The sequence below is a fragment of the Puma concolor genome, chromosome C2, assembly GCF_028749965.1.
Source record: "Puma concolor isolate L17-30 chromosome C2, mPumCon1.1.hap2, whole genome shotgun sequence".
Lineage (NCBI taxonomy): Eukaryota > Metazoa > Chordata > Mammalia > Carnivora > Felidae > Puma > Puma concolor.
The window spans coordinates 86405823-86425967 of NC_141675.1; the positions used below are offsets into that span (position 1 = coordinate 86405823).

At 35.0% G+C, this 20145-nt stretch overlaps 1 protein-coding gene and 1 non-coding gene across 8 annotated transcripts in view; both read right to left on the minus strand.

Annotated features, from left to right (window-relative positions):
* ACAP2 (ArfGAP with coiled-coil, ankyrin repeat and PH domains 2) overlaps positions 1 to 20145 on the minus strand; it is a 153101-nt gene that overhangs the window by 40226 nt on the left and 92730 nt on the right. For all 7 annotated transcript variants that reach the window (XM_086675048.1, XM_025912900.2, XM_086675047.1 and 4 more), the window contains 5 exons: positions 19140 to 19198; positions 17842 to 18025; positions 13773 to 13817; positions 9716 to 9811; positions 2756 to 2830 (listed from right to left, as the gene is read on the minus strand). In XM_086675048.1, coding sequence (XP_086531174.1) covers positions 2756 to 2830; positions 9716 to 9811; positions 13773 to 13817; positions 17842 to 18025; positions 19140 to 19198 — 459 coding nt within the window. The remainder of the gene's footprint in view (positions 1 to 2755; positions 2831 to 9715; positions 9812 to 13772; positions 13818 to 17841; positions 18026 to 19139; positions 19199 to 20145) is intronic.
* Positions 2293 to 2454, minus strand: LOC112850613 (U1 spliceosomal RNA). Its single transcript, XR_003222716.2, has one exon. It is a non-coding gene; the product is annotated as a U1 spliceosomal RNA (small nuclear RNA).

Below are 20145 nucleotides of genomic sequence, written 5' to 3' on the forward strand. Positions count from 1 at the left end.
TGGGGAAGAGAAGGCAAGACCAAGATTGGCCATAAAGGGAATCTAACTGAAGCTTTTGCTTTTGAAATTGCAAGCAAGAAAGACCATTGTCACTACAACTCAAAATTATGTTAGAAGTCCTAGCCACAAGGTAATAAAAAGAATCGGAAAGGAAGAAACTACCATTATTTGCAGATGACTCTGTACACAGAATATCAAACAGAATCCAGAGATAAATTAGCATTTAAAGAGAGCTTAACAAGATAACTGGTTTCAAAATCAATACAGAAAAGTCAATTTTATTCTAGTATGTAACAAAAGTAAACAGTGAGAAAAGAAATTTTTAAAAGATAGCATTTACAATAACATATGCCATATAAGTATCTAGGAATAAATTTGACAAAAGATGTACAAGAAAATATCAAACTTTACGAAGGACATTATAGAAAACTTCACTTTTAATATTTCAAGCTCAGAGATTAGAAGACACTGTAAAATAAAGATACCAATTCTCCCCCATGTTGATTCATAGACCCAATGCAATCGATCAAAATCTCCAAAGCTACTGTTAAGCAAACTGAAAGTCTGCTCTTGAAATTTGTAAAAGAATGCAAAATTTAGTTAATTCACTTTTGAAACAGAGAAGATAGGAGGTTTGCTTTGTCAGATATCAAGATATACCATTAAGCTACAATACTTAAAGGCAGCATAGTATTGCCACAATTAAGACAAAAAGGCCAATGAAAAGAATTAAGAGCTCAAAATAGAACTCACATGTATACAAACATAATGTAAAACAGAGGATATAACAGAGTAATAGGAAAAGAACAAATTTTTTAATAACTGATTCTCGATTATCTAGCTATCAGATTGTGAATACAAGGAAACTGGATCTCTACTCACACCACACGTAAACACCCAACTACAAATGGATTTAAGGTCTAAACATAAAAGGCAAATCTATAAACACTTAGGTTATACAGGAGATATACACCAACAGACACAGGGGAAGGTGCCTGAGTTCATTAATGACTAAAGCATAAATTAAAACCACAATGAGATGTCAGTATCTACCCACCAAAATTAGCAAAACTTAACTCTCACAATACCATGGGGTGGCAAGGAGCCCTGAGAACTCTCGAACAGTGCTGCCTGCCAGGAATAGTAACAGCATTTTGAAAAGTGATTTAGCATTATCTACCAATGCTGAACATATATATACCCTCTGAACCAGCAGTTCTACTCCTAGGTATAAATCCATCAGGAATATGTACAGATAACCAAAAGGCATGTACATGAATGTGCATAGAATCATTGTTTCTTTAATTGATCAATTTCAATTCTTGAAAAATCTAAATAGCTACATTAGATACACTTTTCCCTTAATTTTTAGGTGACTGAATCTTTTTTCCTTTTTTTCCTTTTTTTACCTGTAATGCAGCCTTGTGTCAGCATTTAAGGGCAGAAAAAAGCAAAAATAGCATTACTTTCTTCAAAGTAAAGCAGCAATTGACTATTATTTGAAATCAAGCAAATTAATCTTAGATTAAATAATCTATTGCTTTTGTACATAACTGAGCTATGTGCACAGGGAGAGATATTAAAAGATATGTAATATTCATTAAATAATTCAGTTTAGGGGCGCCTGGGTGGCGCAGTCGGTTAAGCGTCCGACTTCAGCCAGGTCACAATCTCGCGGTCCGTGAGTTCGAGCCCCGCGTCGGGCTCTGGGCTGATGGCTCAGAGCCTGGAGCCTGTTTCCGATTCTGTGTCTCCCTCTCTCTCTGCCCCTCCCCCGTTCATGCTCTGTCTCTCTCTGTCCCAAAAATAAATAAACGTTGAAAAAAAAAATTAAAAAAAAAAAAAATTCAGTTTAACCAAATAGTCACAAGTTTCTAGAAGTATCATGACCTCTCATTTTAATTAGACACAACTGGTTCCAACTTTTAATAATCTTTCCATGGTAATACCATTAAAACAAGTTACCCAACCCAAAGTGAGTCTAACTTTAAACAAAACACAGAGTTAGCCTTACCTGAGTATAACTGGAAGGAACTAAGTTAAACATGGTTTGGTAGAAAATCTTTCCCTTAATAAATAATGTTTCTCTTTGAATGAATATTAATAACCCATCACCAAAATATTTTCCTTACTTATATTACTGACATCACTTTAATTTTTTTCCACTGACATCTTTTATGTCAAATCTAGTTCAGTGGGATTTTAAATTCTAAAGAAACCATAACAAAAGTTGATTTGACCTAATATCATAGGAACAGATTTCTTAAAGCAATGCTAGAAGGCATATTTTTTTAGGGGAACGTACAAACACAGTGTCCCTCACCACAAATTATACAGTAGAGTTTCCCACATTAGGGGAAATAGCAAGGGTCAGCACATCTGGAGTCAATGGAAAAGCCTTGCCCTAGAAAAACCACCTTTGTGATCATGATATCTCCCCTGCCAGGTAAGTACAGAAGGCATCTTGTCATATACTTGTGTTATTAGATTCAACCTCCAATTCTCTCCTTTTATTTTCAGATTACCACACAAAAATATCACTATCAAATATCAAATATTTTAAAAGAATAATAAAATACATGCCTGACCATCTAAAAACTTTTTACTTTTCACCAAAAAATGAGGAATTTACCCAATTTAATTACTACAGCAACTCATAAGATTTGTTGCAACATGATAGTATCCTGCTGAAACCAATAACTGAACAGTTGTACAAAATAGGAATTCCTCTCCTTGAACTTTTCTCTTCAAGTACCTTTTGTTGAATGGTGGAATGTTTTTGCTCCATCTCTCTTTTCTCCTTTGCTGCATCTACAACCAGTCGATCCAACTATAAAGGGGGAAAGAGAGAAAATTATAGAGACTTAAAAATTAAAAAAAAAAAAAAGGTATGATCATTTTTCAAAAACATACTCAGTCCATTTAAATTTCTTTAAAAAAGCATTTTGGCTGCAACTTTAAAATGGAATTTCTTTCTTTTCTGGTATCAAATCCTTTTTGAGAAGGTCTATAACTCCTCCAGGAAAAACATTTCTAAGAACAGTTGTGGTGCTAAGCAAACGTGACAGGCGGCCTTGTCAAGGGCACAACAGGGATAACATGAACTCCCGGAATAAGGAAGAGGACTCTAGCTGAAGTTGCCTGCGGACCCACTCAGCAATTGCAGTAGTCAGAATCAAAGAAAGAAAGAAGACGCAGTGGTGATTTGTTTTCCCCAAACAGCAAAGAGTAGCAGCTAAGCTAGGGTGGGCCAACTCTCACAAGTTCAACAGAACACATACTTCCAATCACTCAAAACGCTTCATGTTTTCAAGTCGGCTTCTTAATGTTATGATCAAATCTAAAAGGCTTAAAAAACAAACAAACAAAAATCTCACCAGATAAAAGAGAAAGCTAATAATTTTTAAAAATAGTAATGATAATAAAATAGTAATCACTCATATGGTCAGGGCATAAAATCACCATTGTTTAACATTCTTTTCTAAAAGCCCAAAAAACTTATGAAATCATAAAATCTCATTTCCTTCTTGTTCCTCTCCATCAGAAAAGATGATTTTCCAGTATCATGACAAATGCCCTGGCTTCTTGAACTACTCTGCTGGAATAACAAACAACTGGGTCATAAAATATTATGTGAGTTTACTCTCCTAGACTGTGATGTATGTCATTTCATCTTCAAACCCCCATACCTCTAACTGATTCATGTGGGGTAAATGAAAAAATAAAAATGTAAATATCAACAGGAATAAGGAGAAAGATAAAGTATTAAATGTCCAAATGTTTTCATTGATATCCTTTAGAAACAAAATTGAAAAAAGCCTTTGTAAAAAAAAAAAAAAAAAAAAAAAAAAAAAAACTACTTGATTCTTTATTCATTCTCTATTACACATGATTTTTATTTTCCTGCCAGAGAATGATTCTGACCACACAATTTTTTTTAATTAAAAAAAAAAAAATACTTTTTTAAAGTCTTTCTTTAAATCCCAATTAACATACAGTGGAATACTAGTTTCAGGTGTACAACTGGCCATAGAATCTTTTTTATTTTTTAATTTGAGAAAGGGAGAGCACATACAAGCAGGGGAGAGAGGCGGAGGGAGAGAGAATCTTTTAAAAAAAAATTTTTTTTTTAACGTTTTATTTATTTTTGAGACAGAGACAGAGCATGAACGGGGGAGGGGCAGAGAGAGAGGGAGACACAGAATCAGAAGCAGGCTCCAGGCTCTGAGCCATCAGCCCAGTGCCCGACGCAGGGCTCGAACTCACGGACCGCGAGATCGTGACCTGAGCTGAAGTCGGACGCTTAACCGACTGCGCCACCCAGGCGCCCCGAGAGAGAGAATCTTAAACAGGCTCCACGCTCTGCACAAAGCCCAATGTGGGCCTCAATCCCACGACCGTGGGGTCATGACTTGAGCCGAAATCAAGAGTTGGACACTCGACTGACTGAGCCACTCAGATGCCCCCATACAATCTTAATTATCACTGAATATTAATAAAAACCAAAAGAAAACACACTGAAACAGAACTATCACTACTATACATATTTGATTTAGATGGCAACTATACTACTGCACTTGAGGATCTGATGCATACACGCCTTGGTGACATGTAACATTGATTTGACGCATAAGGCTGGTACATGTTGCACTAGTCAAATGCCCTCAACATTTTCTTATACTGAATGAATAAAATAACCATTATACCATGGTTTTATAGACTTTAATTGATGGCATATAATATTATTCATTCACTTAGACTGAAGTGAGGTACAAAGTAGACCCTAAGATTCAACTAATACTTGTAAACTTGTGTGAGTGTAACTTCCACAATAGTACTGCAATGCAAGTGATGGTTTTCTGCCTGTCGGACTGGCAGTAAACGCCTCTGCTACAACCCACACCACTGCTATTACAGCAGAAAGGGGAAAAATTCACCTCTCTCTGTTGGAGGAGAAATATAAAGGAAAAAAAATCTTTTCACATGGTGGAGGGTTGGAGGAAGTACGAGCTGAGGAGATGTGAAGACTGACAGTCCTGTCTCCTACGTGCTCAGACTGTATCAGGAAGAGAGAGTTTGGAGCACAGCAGGTGTGTCCCATGCTTCTATTAGTGATGGACATTAGAAGTTTCACAGATGCCTATTACTAGCCAGGTGCCCCCAATCCTGTGTCTGGAATCCCTTCTACTCCTACCACATCAGATATCATCACTTCTCTTTCTACTTTTCAATTTCTTCCATTTCCATCTGCTTGTATATAGGTGGAAATCCTACTACCTTAAAATAAAACCTTCCTCCAACTTACAGTCCCCTCTAGCTACTACCTTCTCCCTCCTTTTCCTTCACAACACAACTTCTGGAAAAATATTCCGTTCTTCACTTGTCCATTTCATATTCATAACTACTACCCACTGTAGTTTAGTTCTGCCACTCAGACCCTCTACTCTCGCAGAGGTAACAAATAACCTTCTTGCTGCTAGACGCAATAGCCCTAGGTTTACTGGACCTTTTTTCCAATATTTGTACTGACAACCACCTCCTCCTTTTAGAGATGTTCTTTACTTGGCCTGTGCTACCACCGTCTCCTGGGTTCCCACCTCCTCTCTCATCTATGTTCTCATGGAGCTCTCATACTTAACTATCCCTTAAAAATATGCCATTCTTGGGGCACCTGGGTGGCTCAGTCAATTAGGCATCCAACTTTGGCTCAGGTCATGATCTCATGGTTCGTGGGTTCGAGCCTCATGTCGGGCTCTGTGCTGACAGCTCGGAGCCTGGAGCCTACTTCAGATTCTATGTCTCCCTCTCTCTCTGTCCCTGCCCAGCTTGCACTCTGTCTCTTTATCTCTCTCAAAAATAAATTAAGACATAAAAAATAAAATAAAATAAATATGTCACTCTTAGGGCCCTGTTTGGAGCCAGATTCTCTTTTCACTCTATACTAGCAGCCCTTGACCGTAACATCTTTAAGCATACTGTTCTAGCACTTACATTTTTCAAAACTATCTTTTGAAATACAAAAAGGATTTTGAGATACTTATTAACTCTCCTTGGGTCAATTCACCCACTATTGTGGTTACAATTAGCAATTATATGCTACTGCCTCCTTTAATCTAGGTTTTGGTGTTTTGTTTTTTTGTTTTTTTTGTTTTTATGAGCTTCAGATATATTCACTTAGATGTCCTATCCTCAAAATTCAACACATTTAAACCTCAACTCATCATGTCCCTCTACCTTCAAATTGGCTATATCTTAAATATCCCTCAAGTCTATTTATTTCTATTACTACATGTTCCTAGTTCCAGATGCAGTCATCTCATAACTGAATTATAAAAAGAAAATCCTAACTGACCACCTCCAACCAGGCTATATTTTCCACTAGACTCCATATAGACACCAAAGCTACATGGAAAGTCATGTGAGAACTGAGAGGGGGAAACAGCAAAACTGAAATTAATAAATGTCTAAAATATATAATTATTTAAACTATTCAACTGCAATCCAACTTAATTTTTTTATAAATTATATTTCATGTAGGATGAGGGTGCAACATAAAATTTGACAGAATGTGGGAAGTACCTAGCCTAGGAAACTCTTGCCTTCCTCCCAAGTCTGGGTTACATGTTCCATCTGTATGTTCCTATAACTCTTTCATCCTTTGCTATGTATAGAGATAGCTAGCTGTTTCCCAATAACCATTCTCTCTTTCTTTCTTAATACAACCCCCAAATTCTAGTAGGTCACATGATTATCTGGCATTAAATCTGTATCCCCCATCTTTCCTTGCAGCTAGTGTGACATTAGGATGTACACAGAAGTGACCTCTACAATTTCCAGGAGATATTCATAAAAAGAGAGAATGCATCTTTCTTTCTCCTCTCCTCTTTCCCGTTAGCTAGAATGTAGGTATGGTGACTAAAGCTTGATCATCCACTTTGAACCATGAGATAGGATCAAAAAATATAATAAGCCTGCATCCCTGCAAATCAAGCGACCACCATACCAGGACTCTGACTTGACATAGGAGAAATAATACTCCATGCTGTTGAAGCTACCATTATTTTCAGGCTTCTAACACATGCAAACAAGCCTAGTCTCAATGTATATTCCCAGACAGGGCACTTAGTACAAAAAGTAATAATAGTCTGGTGACATGTTGGTTTCCTCCAATAGATTAAGTTCTACTTAAGTCTACGTAAGTCTACTTAGAGTTAGGGAACAGTATGGCAACTCATGGCATATGCTCTGCATACCATCCCAACACACATACACACACACACACACACACACACACACACACACACACAGAGTATTTACTTTTGGTCCATGAATGCAATTCTCGTTATGCTCTTACCTTTTCCTCATTTCCCTAAATTCTATTTTTCATCCTTAACCCCCTGTCCTCAAAAGGTAATACGAACCTATGGGGGGGGGGGGTGGAATCACCCAAAAGTTGGTACTAATGAATCCAGAAAGCTCACCAATCAACAAAAAAGAATGTCCCAGAACAAATTAATATAAAGTTCTGCTCAGTTATTAAAAATAATTTGAATACAATGAAATTTCTATATAATACTGGTATACATATACACAATTCACACGTGTGTATGTATAAAATGAAAAAGTTCCCAAGAGTTCCTTAATCTTAAGATTCTAAAAATTTTATTATTCAAAATAGCAAAGTATACATTTTTTGCAAAATAAAAAAGGAGCTCTAACTTCAAATGAAAAATCAGTAGGATTTTTTAATTATCCAAATGTAAGATATGAAAAATAAACTGAGCCACATATACTATGAAACACTTTGTTTTTAAATTTTCTTTTCAACACCGTCATATACTATCTGTAACACTTTTTAAAAATTTTTTTGTTTCTTTTTTTTGAGAGAAAGAGAGAGAGAGAGGGCAAGGGAGGGACAGAGAGAGAGAGAGGGAGAGAAAAATCCCAAGCAGGTTTCACATTATCAGCGCAGAGCCCAATGTGGGGTTCGAACCCATGAACCATGAGATGACCTGAGACGAAATCAAGAGTCAGATGCTTAACCAACTGAGCCACCCAGGTGCCCCAATAGCATAGTTTTAACTTTAATCTTATTTTTGGTTATACACATTTAACCCACACATAAATCATCTGTAGCATCAAACTTCTTTATTAAATAAATGTCATATTTCCCAAAATGCTAAATTTCTTTAAAAGTACAGATCTCAGAGCAAAGGCATCAAAAGAAAAGAAAAAAGAAAAAAAAAGTGGGACCTTATCAAACCAAAAAACTTCTGCAAAGGAAACTATCAACAAAATGAAAAGACAACCTACTGAATGGCAAAATATATTTACAAATCATATATCTGATATAAAAGTCCAAGATATATAAAGAATCCATACAACACAATAGCAAAAAGACAAACACTCTGATTTAAAAATGGGCAGAGGATCTGAGGGGACATTTCTCCAAAGGAGACATACAGATGGCCAAAAGGTATATGAAAAGGTGCTCAACATCACTAATCATCATGAAAATGCCAATCAAAACCACAATAAGATAGCACCTCATGCCTGTCAAAATGGCTGTCATCAAAAAGACAAGAAATAAAAAGTGCTGATAAGGATGAAGAGAAAAGTGCACTGCTGGTGGGAATATAAACTGGTGCAGCCACTATGGAAAACAGTATGGAGGTTCCTCAAAAAATTAAAAGCAGAACTACCATATGTAGAAGAAGCAATGCCTCTTCTGGATATGTACCCAAAGTAAACAAAGACACTCATTTGAAAAAATATCTGCATCACTATGTTCGCCACAGCATTATTTACAATAGCCAAGACATGGAAACCCCCTAAGTGTCCATCAATAGAAGAATAAGGGAAATGTGGTGTATATATACACAAGGGAATACTATTCAGCCATTTTTTTAAAAAAAGGAAATTCTGTCATTTGCAACAACACAGATGGACCTTGAGGGCATTATGCTAAGTGAAGTAAGTCAACAGAGAAAGATAAATACTATATGATCCTACTTATATATGAATCTAAAAAAAAAAAACAAACTCACAAGATACAACAGACTGGCAGAGGTTGGGGAGGGGGCCGAGTAGACAAAATGGGTGAATGGGGTCAAAAGGTAGTCCTGGAAATGTAATGTACAGCATAGTGACTATAGTTAACACTACTGTATTGTATGTTGAAAGTTGCTTAAGAGTAATCTAAAAGTTCTGATCACAAGAAAAAAAAAATTGTAACTAACTGGAGTTATAGATGTTAACTAGACTTTTGAGATGGTCATTTAACCTATATGTATATGTATATGTATATGTATATGTATATGTATATGTATATGTATATGTATATGTATATATAGACACACACACACACACACACACCTCAAATTATTTTATATAGCTGAAACTAATGCAATATTGTATGTCAATTATATCTCAATTAAAAAAAAACACACAGATATCAGGGGTGCCGGGGTGGCTCAGTCAGTTGAGCATCCAACTTCGGCACAGATCATGATCTTATTCCTCCTGAGCTCGAGCCCCAGGTCAGGTTTGCTGCTGTCAGTGCAGAGCCTGCTTTGGATCCTCTGTCCTCCTCTCTCTGCCCCTCCCCAACTCTCATGTACACATGCTCTGTCTCTCTCTCAAAAATAATAAACATTTTTTAAAAATACAAGTATCAATGTATAATACAGAATCAATCAATACAGTACAATATTACCTGTGCACCAAGATCCTTCATGTAGGGCCCAAGTTCACTGAATAGATCATATCCTTGATGGAAGAAGGCCAAATGGGCATACATAAAAGATAACATCTAATAAAAGAAAAAAAAGATTAGCATTTTAAAATCAATTCTTAGATAAATACTCTGAATTTTTTTAAAAATCTTGATCTTATCTAATGTTTAAAAACTATTCCTTTAGAGCCCAAAATATCAAACCTATTTAAAATTGAAATTGGGTCATTTTTCTTAAGAGTATTTCAGAAATATATGTGAAGTGAGAATATATTTTATTTATTTATTTATTTATTTTTCTTTTTTTTTTTTTTTTCAATTTTTTTTTTTTCAACGTTTTTTATTTATTTTTGGGACAGAGAGAAACAGAGCATGAACGGGGGAGGGGCAGAGAGAGAGGGAGACACAGAATCGGAAACAGGCTCCAAGCTCCAAGCCATCAGCCCAGAGCCTGATGCGGGGCTCGAACTCACGGACCGCGAGATCGTGACCTGGCTGAAGTCGGAGGCTTAACCGACTGCGCCACCCAGGCGCCCCGAGAATAAATTTTATTTAAAAGAAATCTCCAAGTGGTTTAAAAATTTAACAATGCCCCAAATTTTAGTTGTTTAGATTATATCCAGATGATCAAGATTCATATAGTAATAATTTAAAGAATCAAGTATTCAATACTTTCACCATCTTCCCAGGTACATTATAAAATATCTATGTGCCTTTCAACCAAATTCACTGGCAAAACTTTAAATTGCAAGTAAAACATTAAAAGATTAGAATGGGAAATATGAAGCTCTCAAAATAAAACAATCACACTTTATAACCTGCTAGGATCACTAAGCACAACCCAAAGCAGGGAATGCTAATTTTTTTTCTCAAGATACTTAAAGGAGTCAACAGACTTTGCCAATATGGAGGTTTCTGAATATTCATTCCTAATATACAAATATGTTGCTAATGGGTTAAGATTTTTTCCAGGTTTTCCTATTTTACCTATTTGTGAAAGAAAAATCATCTTTATTTTTATTTATTGTTTTTATATGGGAAGAAATTTAATTCAATTACAATACTGAAAGAATCCTTCAAGCATCCCTCTATGTTAGCAAGATGAGGCATCTATTTAATTTTCTGAAACCTAAAATAGGTCATAAGGTCTTTAACATTCAAGAATGCTTCAAAAGAATTTTTTTTTAAAAGTCAATTAAATAAAACAAACACACAAGGACAAAGCTCAATAAAAGATTATTCTGGAATTAGGTAACAGTAGTTGTGCAACTTTATGAATATAATAAAAAACAATTATATAAAAAAAGAGGGTGAAAGATTAATAGCTACAACTACATAAAACATGCCTACACAGCAAAACACATAAGCCTACTGAAATATTAGTGATAAAACTAGAAAAATACAATGGCAAAGGGTAAATAGCCTTAAAATATAAGACATGTTACAAATCAGTATGAAAAAGATGAACACTCCAACAACAACAACAACAAAAGAGAAAACATAAGAGGCCAAAAAATATACAGAAAAAAATTCAAACTCATACACATTTAATACAAACTCATTTGTAGTAAAGAAATGCAAAACTGAACAATGACATGACATTTTCTATCTACCAAATTATAGGTAGAGTGGAAGAAACTAATACCCAGTGTTAGTAATATAGTTCACTTTCACACACTACTAGTGGAAATGTTGTGTAAGTCTTAAAAGTTAACATTATTTTTTAAAAGTTTTAATAAATGCTTAAACCCTTTGACTCTTAGCCAAATCTCTTGTCATAATATATCCTAAGGAAATTACGATAAGTCATATTGTTTATCAGAATGACCACTAGAATATTTTTAAAGTCAAAAACATGGAAATTACTTTAAAATCCATTAATGGATAAAATTAATTTATGGCATATTCACGATCAGCAAACTATGACCTGCAAACTATATCCAGCCCCATCATATGTTCTTGGATGGCCTATGAGCTAATGTGGTATTTACATTTATTAATGGTTGAAAGAAAATGAAAAGATGGCATGAAATTCATTACAGGTGAAAATTGTATGAAATTCAAATTTCCATGTCTATAAGAAAAATGTTTTATTAAAACACAGCCATTCTATTCATTTACATATTATCTATGGCTGCTTTGTCTCTCTCTCTCTCTCTCTCTCTATTTCAGAGAGCACACCGCAGGGGAGAGGGTTTGGGGGGGGTGGGGAGAAGGAGGGGGGGGAGAGAGAGAGAGAGAGAGAGAGAGAGAGAGAGAGAGAGAGAGAGAGAATCTTAAGCAGACTCCACACTCAGCATGGAGGGCTCGATCCCAAGACCCTGGGATCATGACCTGAGCCAAAATCAAGAGTCGAACACTCAACTGACTGAGCCACCCTGGCGCCCTTATGGTTACTTTCTCATTACAGCATACAGTTAAGTAATTACAACACAGACCACATGGCCCACAAGACCTAACATAGTCACTACCTGGCCCTTCACAAAAAAAGGTTGCCTACCCCTAATATATCCACATGGTAGAATTCTATTTCGCCACAAAAGTCATCGTTAAATAAAAAATATTTAATGACACCTGATGACTTTAGTGTTACTATTGAGAAAAGAAAGTTAGAAAACATATGTAGCAATGATTCTTATTTTGTTTAAAAAAAAATTAAAAGCCATTTTGGGGACGCCTAGGTGGCTCAGCCAGTTGAGCATCCGACTTCAGCTCAGGTCATGGTCTCACAGTTCGTGAGTTCAAGCCCCGCATCAGGATCTATGTTAACAGCTCAGAGCCTGGAGTCTGCTTCAGATTCTGTATATCTCTCTCTCTCCCACTCCCCTGCTCATGCTCTGCCTCTCTCTGTCTCTCAAAAATAAGTAAATGTTGGGGCGCCTGGGTGGCTCAGTCGGTTAAGCGGCCGACTTCGGCTCAGGTGATGATCTCACAGTCCGTGAGTTCGAGCCCTGCATCAGGCTCTGTGCTGACAGCTCAGAGCCTGGAGCCTGTTTTGGATTCTGTGTCTCCCTCTCTCTGACCCTCCCCCGTTCATGCTCTGTCTCTCTCTGTCTCAAAAATAAATAAACGTTAAAAAAAAAAAATTAAGAAAAAAACAAGTAAATGTTTAAAAAAATTTTTTTTAAATTAAAAGCCATTTTAGAATACACATATACACATTCACATACACACATGCACACAGAAAGAGAGGAAAAAAGATACAGATATATGCCAAGATAATAACAGTGGTTCTCCCTTGGTAGTAAGATTTATAAGTATTTTAATTCTTTTCTTCATACATTTCAGTTTTCAATTTTCTACAATTAACATACATTACTCTCAGTCTGGAAAAGGAAGTGGAAGTAAAGAGCAAGTACAATGTACTTACCTGTAAGCACTATCATAAATATAGAATTTAGGAAAAAGCTTGGTGGGGACAAGGATCAAAGCAATTTAAGTATACCCTTTCAGGGGAAAAGAAAAATAAAACACTTCAGTGAACAAAGAGAGGAAAAATTATTTCTAAGATTCTCGAAATATGAAAAAGTTCAATGCCATACCACTACCACCCCCTGCCCACTTCCTTGATAACTTTAAGACCAAAAATGGTCACATAAAAAAAAAAAAATCACTTTCTCTATGGGTATAGTGGCTCAGGGAAAAAAATTATTCTCAAATTTCATCTCATTTATTTTCCAACTGCACTCCAAAGAACAAACCAAAAGGCTGATACATCATCAATAATCCTAAGGAAAAATTCTCTAAATGATACTATTTATGCATGCCCTGAATCTGAAATATTTAAACATCTATACTAAGGAGCTCGCAGTGTGTTAATAGAGGAGATACACATAAATAACTATAACGTGAAGGAGACAAAAAAGTGGTTAAGTGGCATATGAGAAATACAAAAAGATCTGTAAAGATTAATTATGAACCTGGAATAAATATATTTACATATATATACACACAAACATATGATGCTGCTTAAATGCTTACATATGTGCATTCAGATCATACCAAAATATTTAAAATATCATTTCAATAAATATCTTACCGATTTTAGGATTTCTGATCTTCGTTTTGATTGAAGGACATTAATCTGAGGGAAAATACAGTTGGTTAATCACCCAGTTTTTACTTTAAAAACTAATCTACAGTGCAATATTGTAAAATTTGCTTATTCTGAAGTTTAATACTTTTCCAGAAAAGTAAATAAAAACAAAGTTCAAGGTTTTTACCCTTTGACCTGCGTTTTGCAAAAACAGTTAAGACAAACATACCAATGAAACTGTCATCCATTTCAGTTCAAAGAAAAACTGGTCATGCTTAAGCCATAAATACTGTAATGATAAAACTATCACTTTGATAGACCTTTGAATTTCTCAGAATTCCATCTTTTCCCCGTCCTCCTCATCTAACTGTCCATCCAGACCCTTCAACATGTATCTGCAATACAAATCCTCACTACTTTTACCACCACTACCAACCATCATCCTATCTTTTCTAGACTGTTGCAATGGCCTATGAACTAGTCTCTCTATACTTGACTCTCTACAATCCATTCTCCACACAGCAAGCAGAGTGATCTTTTCAAAATATAGATAAGATTATGCTATGTCCAACGTAAAACCTTCCAACTTCCTTCTATCACCTACGTGGCCCTTTGTGATGATTGCCTCTCTAACCTAGCTTTCTACTACTTTCCCCTTTCTGTGCTCCAACTACAATCCAAAACTACTTCCATCTCAACACCTTCAAACTAGCTGCTCTGTCTTCATGTCATGATTTTCTGCCCAGACACAAGGATACCTCTTACTAATCAGGCCCCAGCTTAAATATTATCTCCTCAAAAACGTCCAAGGTAGGCCCTATATACTAGAGTTGGTATACTCTCTAGTATACCAACCTATTTATTTTCTTCACAGCATTCATAACTACCTTATATTTTCTTATTTACCTATGTCTTACTCCCAGCTGCATTCCCCAAGTAGTACGTAGTGAGGACTCAATAAATATTTGTTAAATAAATTAATGGACCTTAAATATTTTAAGTAGACTAAACTTACTAAAAGACCAGTAAATTATGAAAGTTACCTTTGTAGTATCTCTCCCAACTCTAGAAAATTCTTAACAAGTATTTTATTTTTATCTGTTACATATCAGCTTAATGAAATTAAATGTTTATACAAAAAAGAATCATTCATTTTTTTCTATTATTGTCAAAAGATTTACAGAATATCTTCCTTTTTAATATGTTCTTCTGCCTGTTGTCTTACAAGATAATTTTAAAGCACTGATCGCAAAACAAAACCACACCAAGAAAAATCCAAATAACTACACTTAACTAACCACTGATTTCCTTTGTATGTGTTTCAAGGCCCATTCAGCTTTGAGAACTAAAATATTAACTTTCAAATGCTCTAAATAAAAGCAGGGGCTGCAGATAACCTATTATTCAAACTTTGAAAAATACCAAACAAAAGTGCCTCTCTTCTATGTATTTTTTTCTGTTTGGCAACAAAAAACAGCATTTACTTGAAAAAAAAGTAAAATCACGTATTTAAGGAAGCTAAAGCATGACAAACTTTATAAATTTGGATATTTATTACTTACTATGCCCTAAAATCGCCACTTAGGCCATATAATTAAATGACACAACAGTTCTCATAAGAAAAATCAAATAATGCAATAGCTATAGAGGAAGCAGGGGTCCTAATGTGAAACTATTTGGATGAACACCACAGAAAATGGAAAATTTATTTTCCAACCACTGGACTAGAGGGAAGGAACACAACCTAGGAATAAAAGACACAGAAATAAATAATTACAATAAATGCAAGTAAGTGCTCTAACAGCAATGTGCATGACAATATTATGGCAGCACAGTGGAAGCAGAGGCAAGAATGATTCATTTTGCCTGGACAGGTTTGAGTAACTGACCACAGAACAGAGAATAAACTAGTAATGGAGCACGTAAAAGCAATGCAAGCAAGACCAGTTTTATGAGAACATCTTAATAGGCTAGATAAGAAATAATAAAGTGCTACAGCAAGGGTCAGAAAGAACAGACTTTAGAGATTCACAGAACTTTATAAGGCAGTTTTGGCTGTTAGGTATAGCAGCTGAGAATGAGAATATCTGGTGTAACAACTCTCCACAGGAACTTCTAGGATTGAGCAAAAGGGTGTCGCCATTCAAGTTAGGTGAGGGCAAAAAGACGCCACCCGGAAGAAGACAGTTTTCAGTTGTGAATACAAAAAGAAAGAGGGGCGTCTGAGAAAAATAAATTTTGTCATGTGTACTTAGTGGTAATTCAAGCAAAGAGCATGAGATTGTCAGGAAAATCAAAAGGTCAGAAAAGAACAGAACCAAAGATGTAAACCTGAAAAAGAGGTTGAAAAGGTAGGCAAAGGAGAGAAGCTCAACATGGAAACTGAAAAGCAACCGAAGCTGGGAAGATGACCTAAAGTTATTTGAAATAAATTAAGACAAAAGTATATTTCAAGAAAGAGTGTGGTCTACCATTTCAGTGAAACGCGAGAGTCAAGTTGGTTAAAAATTAAATTCTATCTAATGAGTAAGACCTTAGCATGAGCCATTTCAGTGGAATCGGATAGGAAGACAGTATTCGTATTACTGCAGAAGTGGGGTGAATGTGAGGTAGGTAATGGGAAATAGGAAATTACAGACCATGCCATTCTAGAGACTTTCATTAATAAATGGAATTCACTTCATTTTTTAAAATGTAACTTCCCACTTACTGAATAGAAAATTTTAAAAAATCTTAGTCTTTTTCTACTGTTTTGCAAAGTTATTTAAGGAGGGTTTTTTTAATGTTTTACTTTGAAAGAGTGTAAGTGCAAGGGGGGGAGGAGGAGGGGTAGAGAGAAAGAGGGACAGATGATCTAAAGCGGGCTCCGTGCTGACATCAGAAAGCTGGATGTAAGGCTTGAAACCACGAATGGAGAGATCATGACCTGAGCTGAAGTCGGACACTCAACTGACCGGGCCACCTAGGCACCCCATGTAAGTAGTTTTTAGGCACTAATTTGTATATGGTTACTTATGTATTTTTTTAAAGAAATGCCCTGTGATCACTATGAAGTCAACAATCTCTGAGGACTCTATTGCTGTTTTGTAAAAGGAGATTTAGACAAAATAAGCTTTAGAGCTTTCAACTCATGATACATGGGAAAATATCAAGTACATGTGAAACAATGTATATGTGCCTTCACTTTTCACATCTCTTGAATCCCTTTGGAGACCTATCAAATCCAAATAGATTTCAATTATACATAAGACCAGAAGATCACCAGGCAACTTACCAAACACTGATCTCTAGTTTTAAAAAACACCACATTTTGGGGGTGCCTGGGTGGCTCAGTCGGTTGAGCATCTGACTTCGGCTCAGGTCATGATCTCACAGCTCGTGAGTCCGAGCCCCGCGTCGGGCTTTGTGCTGACAGCTCGGAGCCTGGAACCTGTTTCAGATTCTGTCTCCCTCTCTCTCTGCCCCTAACCCACTCACATTCTGTCTCTGTCTCTCTCAAAAATAAATAACCATTAAAAAAAATTTTTAAACACCATATTTTTTCTCATATTTACATTATGGTAAATATGAGAACAGTGTTTCTAGAAATATTTTTCATTTGGCAACACAGTAAGCCTTAGTACTTCTAGGAGTCTACTCTAAAGAAATAATCAGAAATGTGGCAAAAGATTTATATACAAAGATGTTATTATTATTTATAATTATTGAAAGCTACATTTTCACTATTTCCAGTAAAAACTGGCAACACTATATCTGATCATCAGATACTAACTAAATTGACACAGTAATTCCACAGAATAAAATATAGCAATTAAAAATGCTTTTTACAACATTTAAAAATGAGAGAAGTATCATGTTAAGTGAAAAGGTGAAGAAATCCAAACCAAAGGGTGTACACATGTACACACATAAATATATGCACAGAGATATACAGACAAGTGAAAAGTTTTCACAAAAGATCATGGTTTGATTTTAAACTCAAAGAAACATTATTAATTGTTCTTTCAATGCCATCATTCAAAAGTAAGGACGTGTTTAGTAAGCGTTTTTTGAAAACACATAATAAATATACCTGAAGTACGTAGTCGAGGGCTATATGTCGAAAACATTTTCTTGTTGCTGTCAAAATGTTTGTGGCTTCCTCAACTTCGTGCTGTTTGTTTCTTTGTACTTGAGCATTTTTTACTAATGCATTTTCTTTTTCTTCACTGACTTTTTCAAATTGCTTCTTGGCATCTTTGAATTTTCTAAGATCTCTAAAAAATAAAAATAGTGAAACTTTCATAAATCCAATTATGGGTGGTCTGCAAACCACACTTTAAGAAATATCATTCATTTCTTGTTGAGGGAAATTACTGGGTCAAGGGCATGAATATATTCTTAAAACACACACTGATACAATCCTTTGTAAAACAACTGTGTACCCGTAAAGAGTAAGTTTCCATTCAGTATTCCAAAAATCCAAAACCCTTGATTAATGATCTTAGATAAATACATGATATCCCTTCATTTTTTTCTACCAGAGAACTAGGCAAAATGACTTGAAGACAAATAATTTAAAAATGATAATAAAGCCATAAATTTTCATGTATACATTCTATAAGGACATTCTGAACATTAGTCTATTATTTGCAAAGAATCTGCAAGACGTCACTAACGAAACAATAAATTCCAACCTACTAAATGGCAGTGCACTATGTTCATGAGAGCTGCCACTATCTGCAGCTTATAACATGTGCCATTTATCCTGAATACTATATCGTAACCAACGTTATCTGTAATTTTATATATTCTCAGTCAGGAATTAAAAGAGAAAAACTGATTAATGTGGGAAAGGAAAATGTTCCTATCTAGAAAATTTGGATGTCTTTTATTTCTAGTTTCATTTTATTTCACATATAGAACGGGATGAATGTGACATAAAAGGCTCACATGTGGCAAAAAACATGCACTTTCCTGACTCATTTTCATATATTCCATTATCTTCTCTTCAAAAAAAATACCATATTGAGACAAAGGAAAACTTAGTCTCAACTATAATAACTAATAGCATTTCAATCACTTTTGGGGTCTGCTTTGATTTTGAAAGGCCATTAAATTATTTCATTTATTTTTTAATCTTTAACAATCCTAGTTATGTATCCTGAATATAAATTTCATAATATAAATGATTCACTGAAAGGCATAAAGTCTGATTCCTTTACAGAGTAACTCTGGAAAAAATGCAATATATATTTCACAAAGCAAAAAAGCAAACAAAAACTCCAAAATTTTCAATAAATCATGGTCCATAAAATTCCTCTCAAAAGATACCAACTCCCAGATGTGATCATTCACTGGTTACTTTTCTTTTCACTGTAATTGACTTACTCTTTAACAAAGTTCTGAAGCTGTGCTTTAATTGATCTCTGAGTTTGGTCAAATAGGATCTAAAAGATAAAATGTAACATTAAACAATTAGAAAAGTAAACAAAAAAATAATTTTCACGTAGATTGGTAAATAATACATCTTTCCGCTATTACTCCAATTCTAATAACACCTATATTTCTTATTGAAGACCAACTAAAAAAGTAAGGATTTAAAAGAGAAACTGAAACTGACTTTTAAGCCAGTTTCATCTAAAAAATAAAATTATTTTTATTTACAGAGAAAATCACATCTGCATTAACATTTAAATACAATGTTGAAATAACAGAGTGATTTATTTCCTTGATTTTAATTCAAGCTTTGACAAATAACCTAAAAAGTAATATGAAGTCTACTTTATTTACTACAGGAATTTCTTACTTTAACATATCAAAACATACTAAGTAAAAACAACTCCAGAACTGCTTCATATCATCTTAGTTAGAGGTTATTCAACAGGGAAAATGTAGGGATTTCAATGTTTTACATTCTTAATTCAAGTAAACATTATATGGTCCTTTGGGTTCAATGATTGCTAAGATTAGAGACAAGAATAAAATTTTACTCCTCGTGACAATATTTTGCCCCATTTAAATGATACCACATATTAAACTCTAGTAGCTCCATGTGTGGGCAATTTCACTGGGCTTGTCATGGAAACTCCAAATACTTCTATAATTAACAGATACATTTCATTCAATAATTAACAGATACACTTCATTCAGAGTTGGAAACAGATGTCAGATGAACAGACACAAAAATCAATATTCAAAACAAAAAGAAAATCCTGTGTTCTCCTACTTATTAAAAACAATACCAATTTCACTCTCTCTGAAATCTTGCTACTAGCAAAGTCTCATGTTCTTGCCTAAATACCAAACACCACACACACACACACACACACACACACACACACACACACACACCTGGATTGAGTACTAAAGGGTTTAAAAATCTGACAATTTACTT